The sequence below is a fragment of the Cariama cristata genome, unplaced genomic scaffold (genome assembly GCF_000690535.1).
Source record: "Cariama cristata isolate BGI_N322 unplaced genomic scaffold, ASM69053v1 scaffold19670, whole genome shotgun sequence".
NCBI classification, from domain to species: Eukaryota; Metazoa; Chordata; class Aves; order Cariamiformes; family Cariamidae; genus Cariama; species Cariama cristata.
Genome location: NW_009594335.1, coordinates 1 through 22,565, shown reverse-complemented (window position 1 = coordinate 22,565; position 22,565 = coordinate 1). Strand labels below are relative to the sequence as shown.

General features: G+C 35.8%; 1 protein-coding gene across 1 annotated transcript; it reads left to right on the top strand.

The window, feature by feature from the left end:
- Window positions 1-831: 831 nt before the first annotated feature.
- Window positions 832-16,253, top strand: GSPT1 (G1 to S phase transition 1). Its single transcript, XM_009697700.1, has 14 exons — window positions 832-874; window positions 1,290-1,331; window positions 2,085-2,312; window positions 3,354-3,387; window positions 4,959-5,036; window positions 7,292-7,472; window positions 7,834-7,988; window positions 9,438-9,578; window positions 10,335-10,428; window positions 10,772-10,852; window positions 12,601-12,774; window positions 13,215-13,304; window positions 13,648-13,816; window positions 14,508-16,253. Exons 2-14 carry the CDS (start codon window positions 1,310-1,312, stop codon window positions 14,558-14,560), a joined length of 1,500 nt encoding a protein of 499 aa, XP_009696002.1. The 5' UTR covers window positions 832-874; window positions 1,290-1,309; the 3' UTR covers window positions 14,561-16,253.
- The last annotated feature ends 6,312 nt before the right edge of the window (window positions 16,254-22,565 follow it).

The following is a 22,565-nucleotide window of genomic DNA, read 5'->3' as shown; positions in this document are numbered from 1 at the left end:
GTGGCTTTGATACGCACCATCAAGTGGTGTAATTGTTAATTGGAACATATCACTCTTGGCAGGTTTAACAATTAGTTATACCTCAGCATATAGTTTAGTGACATGGTTTTTTAGTGCATGAGAAGGTTGAGTGATCTGTCCTAAAAAACATACTTGTGGCTTTGATACGCACATGACCGGTGAGATTGCCCTCTGAGTAATGTGACTATATTATGGTGTTTAAGAAGACTGGCAAACTTACCATGCATATGAATGAGTTTATCATCTCTTGACCCTAATAACTACAGAAGATCTTAAGAATTTATTCTGAATAGCTTGTTTCAATTTTCTACCCAATGTTTATCTGAAATTGAGGTGCAATAGCATTGTAGATAAGCTTATAAGCTGAAGCTGGCAGAACCTTTCCATATAGTTGTGACACCGCACAGGCATTGTTTCTTTGGATACAATGAAACTGGTTTGACATTTTTAAACAGCAGTTAGATAGTAACACAAAATAGCCAGCATGCCCAAAAAGGATGTGCAGGTAAAATACTACATATAGAAACAATGCTTCCTTTACAACTTGCTTTAAATTATCTTTCCATGTGGGGGGAAAAAAAAATTTGAACTGTTTTCAGAACTGGTGTATTATTTTAACAATTTTTCGACAGTGTTCTTCAGAAGTATTTGTGCTTGGAGGCTATATCTAGTAGTATTTTGGGGGATGGCGGGGGGGGTCTTAAATACATTTCTTGCAGTAAAGTTAGGCATAAAAAGACCATCTCCCAAGTGTGGAAATTAGTTACATCAGTGTATTTTAAAAGTTAAAATTTTTTCACTGCAGGTGCACCTGTAGAGACTTCTCCAGAGGAGCAGACAGCCTCTTCTGAAGGTAATTGTTTTCATGTTCTGACGGTAAGCAACGTAGCTTCATTAAACATGATTTTAAAAAAATTATTGCAATGAATCTCCTTTAAAAAAATTTCTGTGAACCTTTCCCAATCTTCCTTCTCTTAATGCTCATACTACTATTGTAAGGCAGTGTGGTTATCTGTGGTTATTTACAATTTTATAGCCAGTTGAGCAAGGCACATAAAGACCAAGTGGTTTATTGAAGGTCATAAAGCTTGCATGAAGCAGAATTTTTTTAAATGGAATCTGCATATTAAATAGCATTGGCAAGTGCCCAAACATCTGAACTATCCTTTTATTAATTTAGTCACTCAATTTTTCTTTGTTCTTGATACTATTATGGTAAATATATGTCCTTAATTATTCCTTTTTTTTTTTCTTTTTTTCCCCGCTAGGTTCAAATGCTGCTGTTAACATGGAAATTTCAGAGTCTGTTGGTAAGATGAGAATTGTTTCATTTCAGTGTGGTAGCACTATGAAATACTACTATAGTGCTTTTGCTGAATCACTGCAAACAAAATTGAAGAATACCTTATTGAGCATTTGCATTTTTGGTCCTTACTAATTTTTGTTGTGTCTTTATAGTTAGATTAGGAAAGAGGTAATCGAACACTAGTGTGCGTTGACAGGTGTGACTGGATTACTTGGACACTGAAAAAGCATCAATGCTTTATTAAAAAAATAATTTCATATTACGAAATAGTCCAATTAATGTGTGAAATAGTGATTAACAAAAAATGTTAGTGATCAGTAATATGAGCAATTAGAACATGGAAATTCTATCTTTCTCCTTGTATTTGTATGGCTTTTGAGAGAACTTAAAACTATTATCCCTCTCCCTTTTCTAAACGTATCATAGTGTTTGTCTCTGTGGATTCAGACCAGCATGATGGTCTGAATGGATCTTCAGTTTTGTTTTTTCCTTGTAAAATTGTTGTCTTGTTAAAAGAGAAGTCTCTTAATCCCTGTGAATCATAGTTTTCTGATGTCATCACACAAGCTAGTTTGAAAGCTCCTGGTAATAATCATTTCAGAAACAAGCAGCAGTTGCCCATTTTTATGTAGGAAGACGTTAACAGACTGGAGAGTTGAAGTCTTTTGATTGCATCTTTGGGGCAGGGGCTTTTGTCCATAGTCATTGCTTTTAATTTCATTATCTATTTGAGTATATTTACCTGGTTAATTTTTAGTGGAAAATGGAGAGACAGAAATGTCCCCGGAAGAGTCATGGGACCACAAAGAAGAAACAAGTGAAGCAGATCTAGGAGGTGGTCCCACAGGGGATGCAGGGCCTTCTGAAGAAAGCGCTCAGGAAATGATGGAAGAGGAGGAGGAGATACCAAAACCGAAATCTGTTGTAGCACCACCAGGTGCTCCTAAAAAAGAGCATGTAAATGTAGTATTCATTGGGCACGTAGGTAAGTTGTAAGTGAATGTGAAGTAATTGGATCTTTGTGTATTATCTAGAACTCTGAGGATTAGAAACTAATCCTGCTCTTTGTAGGGGTGTATGTTTTCACCATGTCTTGAGGTTAATAGGAGCATTCATTCTAATGAAGCACCTCTGGAAAAATTAAAAAACTTAAAGGTCTTTCAGGGGTAGAATGCCAAGGATAGAGTGCCTGTGTTCTCTTGGACACAACAGTGTCTGTGTTCATGATTTCTCAAGTGCTTGCTCTATTGAGTGCTCAAGTGATATATCTGTGTTTATGATCCAAAGAACAAAATCTGAAAGCAGTGCTCCTTTTCTACTTGTTCTAAATATTTTCAGAGCGTTCTTATTAATTGGTATTAAATAAAAAATTATTATTCAAAATATTAAAAATTGTAAAGCTATAAACAATAGATGAACTTAATTCAGGGTTAAAAGAAGCATCTATAGCAAAATATCCCAATTTAATAGTTTCAACAAGCTTCAGAAAAATCTTAAGTGGTGTGAGAAGTACAGAAAAATTACTGAATCATAAGTTTTACAGTAAACTCTGTATTTTCATTTGTATAGTCTGATATTACCTTAAAAGTAATGAAACTTAGTCCTTGGGTAAAATCAGAATGGAGTCACATCAAGTAAAGAGGCAGAGGTACATCCCAGTATTGAAGAGCAGCCTACAGCAGTTAGGGACAAGGGAGAAAGGAAGCAGGGAAAAAGGCTTTTGCAAGAGCTTCCCACACTCTTAACCCACGCTTTTTCTGGATTGTTGCTTGTTAAGTGTTTTTTTGTAATGGATAATGCCAAGTTTATATGTATGAAAACAGAATTTTCAAAATTCAGACTAATTGAATTGACAATGAATTATTATGGAAACAAGGGAAGCTGAGAGATGCTTCCAAAAACTTAGATTATAATTAAAAATATATCTTTGGCAATAAGATGACCTTGTTCATAATTGTTTTCTTCTTTTTCTAGGATTTTCTTTTAAATTGTGAATGACTTAATTTTTTATTTTTTTTTTTTAAAGATGCTGGCAAGTCAACTATTGGAGGACAAATAATGTAAGGAAACTCTTAAATAAAATCTGTAGATTTGCTGTTCTTGTGAATTAAAAATACATGAAGTAAAATGAGTAATATTTTCTTTATGGCATTAATCAGCATAGATTAGTGTTCTGACAGGGATAGTAATATTTTTATTATAAATTTAGTTACTTACTGTCTTTGGAATTTCTTAATTCCAGCAGTTCTAATCTTACTGCAGTAAGAGTTTCACTTACTTAATGGAAACTACTATGTGGAAGCATACATTATTAAATTAAAAAAACTGAATCCCTTTCTTAGAACACGACTCTGTTTTTCTTTATAATTTTAAAATGCTATTTGAAACTGCTTTATCCCCGTTGTTAAACTTTGTCCTTTCTGTGAAGATAAAAAGTTAATATTCTTATTCCCCGGTGCTAACATTGTCAGGCATAATTTGATATAAAAATGTGAAATTATAATAGTTAATCTCTTAAGTCTATTTTTGAAAAAGTATCTAGAGATTGCAATATTTTTATGAGACAAAGGTAAATAAATGCAGCTAGATCTTACAGTTGGTAAAAAAAAAACCAACCAAATACAACAAACAAAAAAACCCAACCAAACAAACAAAAAAACCCCAAATAATCAAAAAAAACCCCTATAAGTGGAAAGTAGTACATGAGGAAGTAAATGCTATCCTGCTGCTGCAAAGTATTTCTGTGCTTTTAAAATAATATTCTCAGCAAAAGTGGGATGTCTTTGTCTTGGCATTTTCATCTTGTTTTGTTTTGACCAAACTGGAATGTTGGAATTGTCATGCTACATTTAACCTTGTAGTTCATACTAGAACAAATTAGCATTTTAATATCTGATGTGTCTGAGTATTCTCCTTGTACAAGGAGATGCCTATTCTTAACACTCCTACTGATGTGTTATGTTCCTAAAGCTTTTTGTGGTCTTTCATTTTGGCAGAATATCCCTTTGTTGTAAGGGGAAAAAAAAATTAGGTGCTTGTACCAACTCTGTCATTAACCCTTTATTTACTGTTATCATTAATTTTCCTTATAAGTAAGTAGATTGCTGTTATTAGAAGATCAGATAGAAACATCTGAGGGAAAATTATGGAAGTTTTAATATAATAAAACTCTACACTACTTTTTTTCATAACTGAAAGATCTCTCTTAAAATAAGTTTCCTTGTTCTATCTAAAAAGAATGAAACCAAAAATATTTTTCTTTACATTTCAGAAATGAGGGGTGGGGGGTGTGAAAAATTCTCGTATCACAATTTTTACTTAATTTTGAAATATTGAATTAGTCTCAGAAATGGACTTAGCAGATGTAGTTCCTTTTCAAAACTTGCCTCTGCAGAGCATTTTACAATTAGGCTTAAAAAAAGACATTCCTAATACTTCTGCTAAAGTGGTACTGGTGTATTTTTACATATCAGATAATGGTGTGCTTTTTGTGGAGAAAAAAATTCCACTGCTGCTCACACCAGACTGTTCCAGTTTTTCAAAATTATCTATAGGTATTGTATAAGTATTTAACTATCTGGAACTATGTTTCTGCTTATGTAAAATTGCATTTCGCCCCCCTCCCCTTTAGGTACTTGACCGGAATGGTTGACAAAAGAACACTTGAAAAATATGAAAGAGAAGCTAAAGAAAAAAACAGAGAAACATGGTATGAACTTTGAACATAATAACATGGTTTTCTCTTTGCACTGTGATGAAAATGGGAAACTGTTTATTAGTCTCTGTCCCTGTAGTGCTGGCTTCCTGCTGGAATGGGTTTCGAGTGCGGGGGGAGGAATCTATTTGCTTTCCTCCAGTACTTTAACTAAAACTATACAAAACAGTACGATTCATAAGAGGTCTTGCTGTTCAGATGCTTTGATAAACCTGGTTGGTAAGAAGGAATACAAGGCAGACACTTTTCTCAGGCAGCTCTTGGGGTCATTCTATCTGTCTTTCACCTGTAAACAGCAGAGAGATACCTAAGGGACAGAGATTAAAGCTGTCAGTTTGGCAGACCTGAGGAGAGAGTGAGTGAATAGTTTTGGCACCTTATATCATTTTTATATGAATAAAGATAGGGTGCACAGTTCTTAAGTTTCCTCCAGGCAAGATGATGCTGCTGTCATGTGGATTTTTTGCAGGCCTCTTGTTTGTTTTGGGTTTTGTTGTTGTCTGTTGGTTGAGTTTTGGGGGTGTGTGTGTATACGCGGCACATAGAGCAGCCTGCTTTCTCCTTCAAACAGCTCCTGGAAAATTGGTTCTCCTTTTGGAAGCTTTCCATTTTTGGCTGTGGAGGAAAATAGGGGTTCAAAGGGCTCTGGAAAAGAAGCGGCTAAAGACTTCCTTAGGAGTAGAGCAGTAATGGAGCACTCAAGGGGTGGGCTTTGACCTGAACTAATTGTATTGTGTGTGAGAGAGGGGGATAGAAAGGGTGACACATGTTCTTTTTAATCAAGCAAGCATCATCCCCCTGTTGGGAGTTGACCATAGTGATAAATATTTCAGGACCTTCCTCAAAAACCATGGACAGCTTGAAAAACAGATTTCCTCTTCCCCCTCCTCTTTTAGAGAGGAAGTTGCAGGAAGTGCCTCCTTGAATGCTGTTTTTAATCTTTAAAATAGTCACGATATACAACAGAAAGTTGAGTCTTGAAATTTGAGCAGTTTTACTTTGTGATTCAGAAAATTCTATACTGTAGTGCAGAGTTGACATTTCAGTCAGAGATGCATCTTTACCTAAAATACCATATCCTTCCCTAAAATACCCTATGTGCAAAAAGGACTTTCCATCCAGCACATAAATTCCTGCTTGCCTCTTGTTAGCTGAGTAAAACCTGACCTTTGGCTTGGCTGAAATCTTCCAGAAACAGAAGCCATGGTGAAGATTACAACACATAGGAGCATGCATACTGGTACAACCCAAAAGCTGTCTAGCATGCTGTCTGGACCTCAGTCAGTGGCAAATAGCTACCGCCTGGAGAAGGCTGTGATTATATATCCATAATTCCCAATGTTTAGTGCTTTCTCTGACTCAGGAACCTCTTGAGCTGGAAAGGACATCTTTGTGTTTAATAGCCCCTGTTGCTCCCTCTCTGATCTCTGGTCAGCTGAGTTAGCAGTATCTCTTCAGACATTATCCAGTCAACACAGAAGACAAGCTAAAGATCTTTATAAGCTGCTGTTAATAGTGAAAAATATTAGTATGTTAAGCCAGTTCAATTTAGTTATTACTACTTTTCTTCTCCTTAGTGAGAGTATTTTTTTCTCTCCTTTCTATTCACCAATTGTCACAAAGCCTGAAGGAGCTAAATAATCTTTTTTTGACATTTCAGTTCATCTGTCTTAACTTAAATCTAACTTGTTTGTCAATGGCAAATGGGATAAAATATAATTAAAGGGGACAAGAGTTGATATGATCAAAGTATCAAAGATAGGGTAGATAAAAGTAGCATCTATTTCATAGCCAGCTTCTGTTCAATATGTGCAAATAAATGAGAACTAATAATAATAGTTTTCATAATATGACTATGTGCAAATCAGAACTAATTTTTTAGTTAATTGTGCTGAGAAAGAGGAATTGTTTTGTATTTGATCCAGAGGTGTTTTTCAAACTGAGGCAAAGCTTAAAGTATTTGAGGTTAGATCATACCTGGAGAACTTAAAAAACAATTTTCAGTTACTAAAATTGCATCCTTCTAGGTATGCGAGCAAGAACTAGCACTGGGCACTACAGCTCACTACATATACACTAAACATTCAATAAAAAAAAATCACTGTTGGTCTTGGAAATGCTGAAGTTCAGTAATGCTGAGGTGGTTAGAATAGTTGAGCAGAAAAAAAAGACATGATGAACAAATCATCATACATAAATGTAGTAAAAATTAATACAAAAATAGAATATTTGGGGTGTGTTTTTTTTAGGTACCTTTCATGGGCCTTAGACACAAACCAAGAAGAACGAGACAAAGGTAAAACAGTAGAAGTGGGTCGTGCCTATTTTGAAACTGAGAAGAAACACTTCACTATTCTAGATGCTCCTGGACATAAGAGCTTTGTTCCAAATATGATTGGTGGGGCTTCTCAAGCTGATCTTGCTGTGCTGGTAAGGACAGATCAGATTCTTTTGTTTTGGATATACTATGGAATTAAGCTTTTGACTTTTGTTTGCTTGTTTACTCTTTTGGTTAGTTACAGTGGGCGAAATTTTCAAATCTTAAGTCTACCAAGTTGAGTGGCTTTGGAGTAACTTAGCAGCTTCACAAAATTGTCTGCAGGCGTCATGACTTTTGTATATGTCAATGCAGAAACTAATGGGTAATATTGAGGATATACCAGTGCATTTTAAAAACTTTTACCAGTTTTGACTACCCAAAGTTATTTTTGAATAAGGCAGTATTACCCATTGCTGATTGTTCTGTTGAGAGAATTGTAGAACTTTTATTAAAATGTGTATTTTTAATTAGGTTATTTCTGCAAGAAAAGGAGAGTTTGAAACTGGATTTGAGAAAGGTGGACAAACAAGAGAACATGCCATGTTAGCAAAAACAGCAGGTGTAAAACATTTAATAGTTCTTATTAATAAAATGGATGATCCAACTGTAAACTGGAGCAATGAAAGGTGAGTTTAATATTAAAAATAATTAATCTTCATTAAAAGATACTGAAAGAAAATAATCCCTAAGTAAAGTAATTTTTTGCATCCTATTTTTGCTGAAAGAATGGTAGACTAGTGGACTAAAGACAGAGGTTATCAAAATTGCAGGAAAAACAGAAGCATATCGCCTAGGACAGTGCCTCTCAACAAAGCTTTAAGTTCCACACTACTTTAAAACATTCGCTTGCAACTGTTTGGATCCATGCAGCCATGTCTAACAAATCCATGCATTCTAACATAGTTTAATTGTTGACTTGGAAAGTTTATACTGAACCTAAAAGGAAGTGACTTGTGGTTTTTTTAGTAGTTCACTTTGCTAGATTCTTGACTGCTTGGCCACATTTCTGCTAAACTCCTAGCTTAGATTTGGTGAGAACAGCATTATCTTGTTCACTTTATATGTCCATCCTATATTATTTGGAGTTGTTGTTTTATGATAAGCTAAATTGAATAAGCAAATAATATATTAGTGGTTTGTCATTACAGACTGAGAAGGGGGAAGGGAGGGAATCTTGCGATGATACAGGCCAGGTAAAAATAACTAGGAAGTCAATATGTAATATTTAAATAACTAATAGAAAGGATTACACTATTCTTTTCTGCCTTAACACTCAAATGTTACTAAAGGGTTTTAGTTTTCCTAAGTATCAAAACTTAGGTCTTTTTATGGCTTCTGTCACATCTTCTCACCCCTTTAAGCCAGATGCTAAAAAGTGTAACTTAGTCCTACCCTAGAGATACTTGTGTAATGATGGGATACAGTTTTCTTCTACAGTGTAATAAGAAGAGTTGTTGAAGAACTTGCTGCACTGTCAAGAATTATGAAAGTTTTTGTGGAAAGCTATGAGGGACTATGCGACCTTATACCATAAGCCTAGTTTACTAAGAGAATAAGGCATACCCAATTGTGCTGTTGTGGTCCTGCCCCAACCTTCTGACATTGTTGAATTCAGGTGAAACTGAGGGGAAGAAGTGTAATAGAAATAAATAGAATTAAGTCTTAGGAAATTATGTAGGAAATTGGAGGAGATGAAGCCACCACTAAAGTGAAAGCCTGCAGCATGACCTTGGTAGCTGTCTGCTTGGTCTGTCCTCTTATCTTGGCCTGGATCTCTTGCTTAAAAGCAGATACAGCACATGCTGCTTACCCAGCCCACTAATTAAGGTATATGGAGAAAACTGATGATGCTTTACAGAGCAGAGGAACGAGGGGGAATAGACAATACCAAGTTGTGCTTGGAAGATTGGGGAGAAGTTCCAACTAGGCCACTAAGCTTTATTAGGTTTGCTTGCTTCTCATGTTACTTAACTGATGAAAATTAAATGTCTGTGGGTTTTGGTTTTTTTTAAGCACGGTATTATGTCATGCTGGAATAATTGAAATGCATATCTATCTGCTTGTCATTTTAATAGATATGAGGAGTGTAAAGAGAAACTGGTACCATTTTTGAAGAAAGTTGGCTTCAATCCCAAAAAGGATATTCATTTCATGCCCTGCTCAGGACTGACTGGAGCAAACCTTAAAGAACAGTCAGAATTCTGTCCTTGGTATATGTATGTATCTTAAATTGAACAAATTGGATATTTGCTATATTTCAATAAAAGTAAATGCTAGAGTGAAGCTAGGAAGAAGCATAGCATGGTATATTATAGCTGTGTTCTAAAGTGCCTGAGGAAGTACAATCAGGGCAACAAGAACACAGCCATGCAATGAGCCAAATAAAAGCGTTTGCTAACTGCAGAAGATTAAAGTTAGCAGACTCTCTAATAGTATTAGCAGTATTCTTTGGCTTTGTGAGTTTGAGTGCCATACTAGCTCTTGAATTTTCCACTGATGCTGCAGTTGACATGTTGCTAGAATGAGTAATTGTTTGATGTGAACGGTTTGCCTGAAGCTGTATTATAATTAGTGACAAGCAGTGTCTCTCACTGCATGTCATGTTTTCCAGTATTGCTCATGGCAGTTAAAATATATTAATGAAAATTATGTTTGGACCTAGCTTATGGTTTTGTATTTCTAAAACATGTTACACATCTAGCAAGATTCTCAAAGGAACAATAAATTTGTGTAAAATACGCCTGTAATGTAACTTAAAAACTACATGCACTTCCTAGGTATTAAGTTAGCTAGGGTAAAATGGACAGTAATGATGGGATGTTATGATAGATTTAACTGTCTTAGAAGTCGTTGTTCTTAATGATGACAGAATGAAAAACATTCCTTTTGTTGGACTGCATTTATCCATTCTGAGTAATTTTTAAATAGAAGGATGCTCACAAAATTGAAACAAATGTCTTCTGCTCTTTTAGTGGATTACCATTTATTCCATACTTGGATAATTTGCCAAACTTCAATCGTTCAGTTGATGGACCAATCAGGCTGCCAATTGTGGATAAATATAAGGTACGAATTAAAATAATAGGATTGAAAGTATACATGGACTGTTTTCAGAAAGCAGTAAATGAACTATTTACTGTATTTTTGGAGAGTATTTTTTTTTTCCTTTTGATATGTTTACGTTTCCAATTGTAGAATAGAGGCGGGGAGGGGAAGTAAATAATTTTGGCATTCTATGAGACTCTTAAAATCTGTAATCTTTTATGAGAACAGTTTCCAAAACATTAAGTATAGCAGTGCTAAATAACTTAATAGCATTAATTAGTCATACTTAGAGTTAAATCATAAATAGGGCAGACTCTTTAGAAAAATGTTTTCAATTTTTATGTAATAATTTCTTTTTGTGAAGGATATGGGCACTGTGGTCCTTGGGAAGCTGGAGTCGGGCTCTATTTGCAAAGGACAACAGCTTGTGATGATGCCAAACAAGGTATAGTAAGGTTTAGATGTTAAAAAAATGTTACTACCCTAAAAAAGAGCTTGATTCTTAAAGATACTCATGACTTTAAATGAGCACATTTTCTATTGCTCAGTTGAACACAACTAAGCTTTCATGTTTTAGCATGAGTGATGTTTCCAGGTGTGTGTGTGTATAGTTTAGTTCCTTACCATTCAGAACTCAGGTTGTCTCTCCTTCGTAGACTCAACTGCTGGGCTACAAATCATCATAGTTTTTGAACTATGTTTTACTTTGTATTTGTATAGTTGGCCCACAAAACCTTTTTCCTGCTGTGGGTTAATATTGCTGAAAACTTTCCTTCTTTTTTCCTTTTTTTTTTTCTCTTTTCCCTTCCCCGAAGGGAAATAGGGAAAAATTTAAAGGATGTCAACAGTACAGTGTGTTCCTATGAAAGACCTAAACTTTGCTTTAGTTAAGAATAGTTGTTTGTGCAGTCAGGTAGCTGTTCCATAATGTAAGATCACTATTTGAAATCATTGTGCTGCCCTGAAGAATGTGAAAATATAAAAATGAAGGATGTGAAAACATAGTTGGGGAGAGGCAGGGGGTGAGAGTAGTGTACTGAACTAATGGTGGTGTTTGTTTCCATTGGTTTCTTACAAAAAAGGTTTGGAAATTTTGTTCCTACCTATTCATGCCATCTTGATTTAAGCTGACACACTTTCCAATTCTGTAGGCTGAGGTAGTCTGCTAGAACATGTCTCAATACTCAAATGTACAATAAATCTACAGCTTATTGAAAGCTGGTATTTCCTAATGAAAATCTGTTAATTAGATTGACTTCTATGTCACCTTTCTCTAGAGCTGCTGAAAGTTGAAACTAAGACATTCGAGATGATGCTTTTCAGTTTTTAAGGTCATTTAACAGACAGCGGCTTTTTATAAAACTGCTTGACATGCATCTGACACCCATGTTATTTTGCGGTTGATTAGGAGAAATTAATAAACTGTAAATGGCTTTAACTGAACCGTTACAGAATTTGTATTCAGTAAATAGCCAGTACTTTCGATGACACACTTTTTTCCTTCGTTACTTTTGAAGCTAATGAGAATTGAACTAAAACTTCAGGAAGTTAGAACAATATACCTCTTTCTGAAACTACTTCTTTTTTGACTTCTCTGCCTTTCCAGTATTTATTTTCTGTTGGTATCTACTACTGTGTAAAGATACAAAAATCAGAAGAGAGGTTACAACATATTAGGAGCATTAGGAAATACATTTTGATGTTTCCTTGGAGAGCGTTCATTAATATACATTTGGTATTTTTATCATCTTCTCCAGGAAATCTTGTAAAATTTTGGGATTCTAGGATTTCCTGGATTGTGTTAATATTCAGACTGTTACATTTTAAATGTAACAAGTTTATACAACAATGTGGCTTTTGCATTCTTCTTAGATAATACTCATCCACTGTATCTCTCATCTCTTTACAAGTTTTAAAATCACTTCTCTTTGAGAAATAGTGGATATTTTTTTGAATTTGCTTTCCATTGAATATATACCATAGAATTATATTAAAATATATTTGGTGAAATATGTTATTTTAAATATTAGTAACTCATCGTTCAAATATTTTAAATGTTCTGAAGCTTGCAGAACCTAATATAATGAATTTAAACTGTAATGGAATTATTTATTGAAATCCTGTTGCATTAAAATGATTTTGTACCAGACTAAAATATTCACAATAGAAACCTGCATTTTTGCTATCTTTAAGCACAATGTGGAAGTTCTTGGAATCCTTTCTGATGATGTAGAAACTGATTCAGTAGCCCCAGGTGAAAATCTAAAGATCAGACTGAAGGGAATTGAAGAGGAAGAGATCCTTCCAGGATTTATTCTCTGTGATCCCAACAACCTGTGTCATTCTGGACGCACGTTTGATGCCCAGGTAGAATAACTAGCATTTAATTGCTGTATAGATGGGTAAAAAGCATTAAAATACTTTGCTTGTGTTTCACCAAATCTCTAAACTTCAGTAGTTTGGAGTTTCAGTTCAGACTTCTTATTCACTATCGTATCTTTTAATTGACAATAACATATATACCTAACGCTCTGACATCATTGAGTTTTTAAAATATCATATGTTTTGAATGTAACTTCTCAATAAAGTTTTAGATACCTATAATTGTGAAAGCAAGATCTTGTCAGGCCAACTCTTCAATTTTATACTTTCATATTATAAACAACTTCCTCGCTTAGAAATTTTGTTTCTTCCACAAAAAATTGTGTGTGTATTGTTCAACTATATATACATTCTGTATTTGGTTATTCTCTGCTCTTTTATAACTGAAGTGAGGAAAAATGCGCTTATTTTTAATTGTTTTACAGATAGTGATAATTGAGCACAAATCCATTATCTGCCCAGGTTATAATGCTGTGCTGCACATCCACACCTGTATTGAAGAAGTTGAGATAACAGTAAGTGACCTTTTAACTTGTGATGTGAATATAGACAGTCCACTTGTTGGAGTGAGGAGTTCTGTCATGACATACATCTGTAGAGCAACTAATGCAACAAAGCTCCAGCCTTGAATGGAATCTTTGGTCAGTACCATAACACAACCAAAACCAGCTGTAATTGTTAGCATAAACCTTCTGAAAAGTGTGGTAAGTCATGATTGATTCTCTTACGCAGTAAAGCTTGGAATTTATTTAATTTATTTCTAAGTATTTTCTTATTTAGACCACTTCAGTTTTATTTTTAAAGAAAAAATTACCCTTATTTTAGCACTCACAGCTTCTTTTTTTTTTTTTTAAACAGGCCTTAATCTGCTTGGTAGACAAAAAAACAGGAGAAAAAAGTAAGACACGGCCCCGTTTTGTGAAACAAGATCAAGTATGCATTGCCCGTTTAAGGACAGCAGGAACTATCTGCCTTGAGACATTCAAAGATTTCCCTCAGATGGGTCGCTTTACCTTAAGGGATGAGGGTAAGACTGCTTGATCAGCAGTTATAAAGTGCTGCAAAAATACAGTTATTTGAAATGGGAGATAATGCATGACAATGCTGGTATCTAGTGAAAAAGTAAATCTAAGCAAATTGTTGTCATTGTGCAGAGTTCTTGCTAGTACCAAAATGTATGGTGTTATTTTAGAGGAATAATGTTCAGAAATTTCCACTGTGAAACAAAAGGTTGAATTTGAAAAATTACCAGCACTGTTTTCTTAATGCATCTTGGAATGTCCACCTACAATATGAATACCATAGTTTTCTATTTAAAGTTAGAAAAGATAAGAGGGGTTGTATACTGGACTTTAACTCATGCTCACCCTGGTAAAACTCGTAGATTTGTGGGATGCATTTAATATAAATTATCTTTAAAAGCAGTGTACAGATCTGGTAGAATGATTCTGCCTTGCCTTCTCCTTAGATGAATACAGAGCAGGCTTTCCACAGTCCACATTGTATTCTTTACTGTGAGAACAGCAGTTTTACTATTTTTAAGATTTGTGTGCTTTTTAAAATACAGTAGTGCTTTCATTCTACAATACAACAATTTATTCTCTGATTATTTCTAATACTCTCAAGAGTCTGTATTTTTGGAGAAAGTTTTCATGTTCTTAGAGACTTACACGTTCTTTTCACAATATATGTAACTGCTCTTTGTCTCCTTGGTTTAGGTAAGACCATTGCAATTGGAAAAGTTCTGAAACTGGTTCCAGAGAAGGACTAAGCATTTTTCTCAATGACCCCCGCACAATACTGTGAGGAAAATCGACTCTGCAAAAGCCTACTTCACACCGCCTTCTTATTTTCTGCCCATTGATAAACTTCTCCCCATATTTTGCAAAGACAAATTTCACAGCAAAGGTCCACATTATGTCAGCTTTCTCATATTGAGAGCTCTGCTATGCCACTGTTGAATTTTCCCCAAAAGAATTTTTTTTTCTCCCAAATTCTGCTTCCTTGGAAAGATTCGGCAATAGCTTTGTAAGTGATGTGGACATAATTGCCTATAATTATGAAAATCTAAAGGATTTTTAATGTTTAATTTCCCCCAGCATATATATTAAGACCTCTTTTTTTCCAGGCAGATCATTCAAAGTGTGCGAGTGTGTGTGCACATGTTACAAAGATGACTACCATGTTAATAAACTATTCAATTTGAAATCTTTTTCGGTATTTGAATTGCTTTTGAATAATGTTTTTTATCTGGATGTAACGCAGTTGCATTAGCTTTTTAACTTTCCAGTAACCTAGATATTTGGTTACTTGGACTTTTCTAAACTCCTCAACCTCCCCACACACACAGTTTTAAATGAGGCAATTGGGCACTCAACCGAGTTTGTATTAAAATAATTAGGTTTGCCCCTTCCCTTTGTTGAATGCATTCTTAAAATTAAAAAACATTCATGCAAATGTGGCACCTTCATTAGCTTTACATTTGTTAATATCTTCAGCAAATTTAGGTTGACTTAACCTCACTACTAGACACAGTAAGTCAATTTTGAAGGCTAGAACTACATATTATGTCTTTATAAAAATTCAGCATTATTAAATTCTTAACTGCAGAAAATGCTAACAACCAATAAATCAGTGAAACTTGCAAAAATAAGAGAATTTGTGGCAATAGTGCCTATTAGTATTTATAAGAGCTGCATTTTGTGGGAGAACTGGGCCAACTAAAAAGTGCCAGTTATATAAATTACTCAGTTCACCCTGTCTTTAATTTAGAGGGCTGGATAATCCTTGCTGTTTTAAAGATCAGTCTGAACTGAGAGGGAGAAAGACTATTTAAATCCCTAAGAGTTTGCACATACTGAAATATGGGAGGGTCAGAATCAAGCACAGTCTATAAATTTTTGCATATCAAAAAGCAATGTAAGCTTATGAGGACCAAGTGAAGTTTTTCTTGAGAAATTAAAGCAAAACTGGTTCAAAATAAAGCTTACTCAGTACAACTTGAAGGAGCTGCATAATAAAACCCTATTTAGCTGCACTTTGAAAGTGGACTGTCTACAATTGCTATCCTGATTCTAACAATTAGGATGAAGGCTAATGGATTTTTTTTTTTCATTTCCTGGAGTATTAGTAGTAAGTATTAAAAGGTATCTTCAAAGCTTCTTCAGAATGTCTTACAGTAAACATTTTCAGTTGTACAATTGTGGCAAGCCCATCTCCTCCCCCAAAAGTTTACGGTCTAGTGACTGTATCAGAATTCACAGATAACTCAAAACTGAAACAGATTTACCTTTTTTTGGGTTTTTTTGGTTTTGTTTGTTTCTTTGTAACTGTGGAACTCCCATTCATTTCACTTACAGCTACATTGTATGGACAGAAGAAGTTATTGTCCTTCAGTTTCATATGACTACACTTGTAGCTACCGTAATGCATGGAATTTAAATAAATTTTATTATGTCTGCAAATCTCTGGGCTTTTATTTTTTTGGTAAATCAGAGTTTAAAAATAACCTTTTTTTTTTTCCCTACCAAGTGAACAAGACCTGTAGTTCCTTGGATCTTAAACTAATGAGGAAATTAAAAGCCAAGGAAACTTACTGTCTTGTTCATATTCTGGATTGACTTAAGATTTCCACCTATCTGAGTGCTTTCTTGAAGTAAGCTCATGGATTTGAAATTTGCAAAGACCATTATTGGAGAATACTTACAGTTAGATTCCTAAATTCTTAGACCTTTTAAAACTTTTTTTTTAAAGCATTGAAATTCATCTCAAGACTACATTGATGCTCCAGTAGAATTTTTCCACTTCTGAGTGAACTTAGTGAGGGATTCTAAAACCTCATTATTTTGAAGCTGGACTGAGTATTTATTATTAAACTGAAAAATCGTCTGATGGGTTGAAATACCAGTAGATAAAGTCTGAGCATTTCCATTACTCATCCTATCTAGTGCATTTGATCACAGTTCCATAAATGCAGTCAACATCACCTTGTCTGTAAAGGGAGGCTAAATTATTTCAAGTTCATTAACAGAACCTATGTTATACAATTAAAGAGATTGCTAACCTGTAGGAGGTTTTTATTTGGATATAAAATATTTGCATTCTATAACAAACGTGAAAATGTAAGGCATAAATCTACAGAAATTGGCTGCATTTTGGGTAGAAGAGCTGAAAGTACATTATATTTGAAAAGTCCTCAGATTACATCTCAATTTTTTCATTTCATCTCCTTTCTACAATTTATATTCCCATTTTTACTACTATTGGGTACAGCTAAATCTAGATGAAAGAAGAAAAGATAATGTGGCTTTGTTTGAAATAAATACTATTTGCTGATTCACTGATGTAATAAACTTTTTTAAATGACTGTTTTGAATACTTCCTTTTGTGAAACGTGGTATGCTGCTTTGAAGATGAAAAAAAATAAAGGAGCTGTGCAACCACAACAGTTGAAAGGAAGGAGAGAAAAAAAAAAGGGAAATAGATTGAAGCTACAGGAACCCTAGAGGCACTGCCAGTGGAACTGTGCTAGCATATGATACTGGCAGAGTATATTCCTGGGTCCTGGCATGGGTGTAACTCATACCAGCAAAACTGTGAGCATGTTTCTGCAGAAATGAAGGATTTGGGTTTTCCCCTCCCAGTATAATGGCATTTACAGCAGTCTGTATGTGTAGTGTGGTCCTGATGAAGATCACACCTATTCTCCCTGATCATTGGCCAAAGTTTGTAGTATAGATATGGCTTAAGTGTATAGCCATGATGTAACTTATAAAAACATAAATTATAATTCTATAAATTAAGACCTTGTATGTCCTTGAACTGAAAGCCTTGGTATATGTAACAATAATTAAATGTAAAAAAAAAAAAAAAAAAATTGAATGTGCAGCAGTACTAATTATTTTGCAACAGGAAAATAATTACTTGTTTCTGCAAGTTACAAGAAGTAAAGCACACTAAATGGAGGAATGGGTACACCAATCAGTTGACTAACATTGCCACCAACTACCTACTTGAAACCATACCAGCTACCTTGGTCATCTTGTCAGACAATCGGAAACTGATACACAAACATGATGGCACTGGTTTCCTGAGACACTTGTTCTGGTAGTAAATTGTACTCTTGAACAACAAGCTATTGATGATGGTGTAATAGTGTTATAAGAAAAGTGGCTACTTTAAGGAGGTTTATCTACGGGGATATTTGCTGGTTGTGAATTTATGCCCCTCTACAGATTTTTTTTCAGTGGCATAAAAAGCCCAGCAAAAATTGCTCAATGAAGAACCTCTGGTTTAGACTACTTATGGCACCAGTCCATATATTAAAAACTATGTTAATTATGAGAAATGTGTTTTTATAAGTGTTTATTACTGAATATTACCTAAGGAAAAAAAAAAAGATTGTTTCAATGTCCCAAGTATTTGATTCTGTATTACTCTGGCTTTTTGGTTCTTAATGCAGACTGTTTAAATGGTGATGTTAAAGCAGATGAAATGTACTTCAGACAAGACTGTTTTCTTCCTGATCTGATACTTAAAGGCTCTTACTTATTCCGCTGTTTTTGTATACCCTATAGAGGATTTGGTAAAGAAAAATATACCAACAACACTGGAGTTACTACTGAAGATTTTATATTGTGAAGTTGTTTCTTTCCTTGTGTTTATTTTAACACACTAAAAACTTGACAAAATACTTCTTTTCCTCTGAAGAAATGCTAGAAAGGAGTCCAGTCTTAATATAAAATGGAAATTTATGCTAACAAACCCAAAATCTGTTGTGTGTATATGTAATTTCTAATAATACGTATCCTTTAATTGGCGTTCCTTCCCAAAAAGTCTCAACTTCCAACGTAAACTGGATTTTTCTGTATCTCCCCTCTGCTACATATACCTAAAAAAGTCCACATGCTTCTGAATAAGAGATATAACAGACTAACCGTTGGATTAAAAGAAGGTACTTGAAGCTGTGTTCCTGTCATCTGTTAAGCTTGTAGAACTGGTGATAGGCAAAGGATTTTAACAAGAAAACTTTGCAGCTTGTGTCACAAAGACAGGTGCCTCTGTTCTTCTGAAAAAGTAGTCTTTCAATAAGCGAATAATTTGCACTGTAAGCATCCATCTATCTGACAGTTAATTAGATTCTAGCTAGAGGCTTACATTAGGATTACAAAGGAACACAATCTAAAGAAAACTAGTGCTTGAACTCCAGATCTAGCGGGGAGATTCTCCTCTGAGACCTCTTTTGTAAGGGACTTCTTACTCCTGGTTTAATTTCTGCATATTCTTTGTCCTAGTTTTGTTGCAAGAGACCTGGGATTTTGACATCTGCCATCAAATAATCTGGAGGAACACAAGCCTGGTACTGGAACTTTTGGGATGCACACTAAGGGAATTATCTGAAACCTCAAAGACCTGTTTACAGCAGAAAAAATTGCTACTTGTACATCCCTTTTGCTAGGAGGAAGTATAAAATTAGGGATACATAGAAACATCCTCTTAAATAAGTAATGAGGTAGAATGGCTTGCAATTATGTCATTTTAAATCTTAGCACTTAAATAAGAATGACAAATGGCTTAAGGAAAAATACATACTTTCATAATCCGAAAAGTTAAATTGAGGGCTGCAGTAGAATATGTTTAGTGTACAGCAATAACACTGATGAAAGTAACAAACCTAATTTCCCTTGTGAACTTGCTAAATTAAAAGAGCACTTTTTATAGTTTATATTCCTTTCATGCTGTATTAAGCTGAAATATTTCTTATCCAGAGATTAACTTATTTTTCCAAGACCGCTCTATTAGGTATGTCAAACACCTTTCAAGAGAAAATGATCATACTAAGTTAAACCACATCTAGTAAAATTTAGTCATGTCAGACTTAAAATGTTGCAGAAAAATGTATTTGGATGAGACTGATATGTGAAAAATTTGAATTTCAGTCACTAATAATAGTCCTTTAGTTTTATCCTATTAATGCTATGCTGACCCAGTACAGTCAGGCTTCAAACATACTGTTCAATCATACGTTACAAGACTAGCCTAGCTCATTTTCAGAGAGATGTCCCAGTCATCTTTTTCTGTTTTGTTTTAACATGTCACACTAATATGTTGATGTTTTATTAAAATATAGCTGCTGTAAAATATGCAAAGACTATGCAGAGATAGAAGCAAGGCTAATGCAATTATCAGATTATAAAACATCGCAGCTAGTATCATATGCATAAGCTCTACCAGAGCTGAAAAGATTTTAATCAGTCTGCCCTATTTGGCTACTCCACATGTGCCCAGCCTTTCAGTAATTTCTCTAATCAATACTTCATACAACTACGTGGCAACAAAGGATAGCTTTTCTTTTTCTTAGCCAGTTTCATTTATTTTGTTCATTTGTACAAATCACACAATAGAAAATTAAAACTTCTGTTTTCCAGGATTTTTTTTCACTCTTTACTGTCAGTATAGGACCATTTATTTCTTTCCTAAGTCTGGGGAAGTCTTGAAGCCATGAACTATTCCACTGTTGCTCCATGAGCACTACCACCAGAATGAAAACATAAATCATTACATAAAGCAGCTCATCAAGAGACTAGGGTATTTTACATCCTTTTTCTTTGTACTGGCACACTGACAGAGCAACAAATTTTGTTGGAAGACATCTGATGAGAAGGAATAAAGCCACAACTAGAAAGGCAGAGAGGAGGAAAACATCTAGAGAAGAGCGAATTACTAAGACTCCTAATTTCATGTGTATTTAACCCTGGTTATGCATAGCTGTGTTATCCAGGTAGCAGCTTACCCATGTGATGAATGCAGACAGACCAAAGCTGCCAGCACACAACACTGCGAGAATGAGGCCAAAACAGTTCCAGGCTAGATTTGATCTCAAAACAGTGCACTTACCCAGCATGGAACTGGATGGAGTAAGCATCCCACAATTAAGCTACTTCCACATAGTCAGTCAATGCATTTCTAAACTGAAATGGAGATGCAGCACTTCTGCGTTTACTATTCACACATAAGGAAGAAATAGTTTGGCATGTGATAATCGGTGGTAGCCTCAACTGTACTGACCTGGAAGTAGTGGAGTTCAAGATGCTGAGAGGTGTGTGAGGAAGATGAGTAGCAGAGTATAGCCCCTGGACTTGGAGAGAGACTTTGGTTTATTCAGAACCAGTAGGCAGGATCCTATGGGAGGCAGCTCTGAAGGGCAAAGGAGCTCAGGAAAGCTGGCAGCAGGTCTTTAAGAACAATATCCTCCAATCATAAAAAGTCTCTCCTGATACTCAGGAAAACAAATACATCTATTTAGTAGTCTATTTAGACTGGCTTGGCTAAACAGGGGACTTACGACAGCGCTCCCGTGCAAAAAGACAGTAATACAGGAGGTAAAATCAGGGATAGGCTGCAAAGAAGGAATCTAGAAACATTGCTCAGGCATGTAGGAATTGTCTTATAAATAAAATAAATAAAAGCTTAACTATGATTGAAACAGGCCAGGATGTCAAGGGCAACAAGAGCTTCTACTACTACAGTAGTAGCAAAAGGCCAAACAAGGACACATGGGATGGTTGCTGACTGGGGCAAGTGATTTTGGGTCCAGTTGGGCTGCATTCAAGGATGCTGAGAGCTGGCTGAAGCCAGAGCAAGACTCTCTCATCTTTGAAGAGAAATTGAGGGAGGGTCCCAACGAATGGAGAAAAGCAAATGTTCCACCACCTTCAGAAAACACCAAGAGGAGGATCTGGGAGCCACAAACCAGTCATGCTCACATGGTCCCTGGGAAAATCATAGAACAAGTCCTCTCATATATTTTTTGGCACATGAAGGAGATGCTTGGGAACAATTACCATGGATTGACCAACTGCAAATCATCCTGACGAACCTGATTACTTCTTGTGACAAAATGACTAGATTTGCAGATGACGGGAAAGGAGTGGATTGCATTCACCTCAACTTTAGCACAGCTTTCAACAGTCTCCTGCAATCTTCTTGCATCCTAAACATTAGTGTCTGGGTGGGTGGCCAGCTACATGGCTAACAACTGGTTGGACAATGGGGCTCTGAGGGCAGAGATAATGGCTTGTACTCTACCTGAAGGCCAATAACAAATATAGTACTACTGGGATTTATCCTGGGACATGTCCTATTTAATATCTTCATCAGTGACCTGAAGCATGGTCACATCAAGTTTGCAGATGACATCAAACTTGGGGACCAATCAATACTGTTGAGGGCAGGGCTCATGCACAGAGGGACCTAGACAGGCTGGAGGGATTAGGCAACACAAACCTTTTGATATTCAACAAAAGCAAACGCAAAACTGCAGTTGGGAAGGAGTAGCCCCTTGCAACAACACGGGCTGGTGGGGAGCAGCTCTGCTGGAAAGGACCTAGGCGAGAGTAAGCTAAACACGAGCCACCTCAACATGTTCCTTGAAGGTAAAGGTGGCCAGCAGCATCCCAGGCCGGATCAATACAGCACCATCAATAGATCAAGGCGAGTAAGATAAAAACCATTTTTTCACTGTGAGGCCACTCAAGCATAGGAACAAGCTGCCCAGACACGGAGTGCGGTCTCCCTCCCCAGAGGTTGTGGAGCCCCGACAGGATTCAGCCCTGAGGAACCCGGTCTGACCTCCAGCTGGCCCTGCTGCTGGAGCAGGCTGGACCGACCACCTCCGGAGCTCCCTTCCAAGCTGAATTACCCCGTGAACCTGTGACTTATGCTGAAGGCTGCGCGACCCTCCGGGGCAAAGCTGCCTCCCGAGGAAACGACGGCCT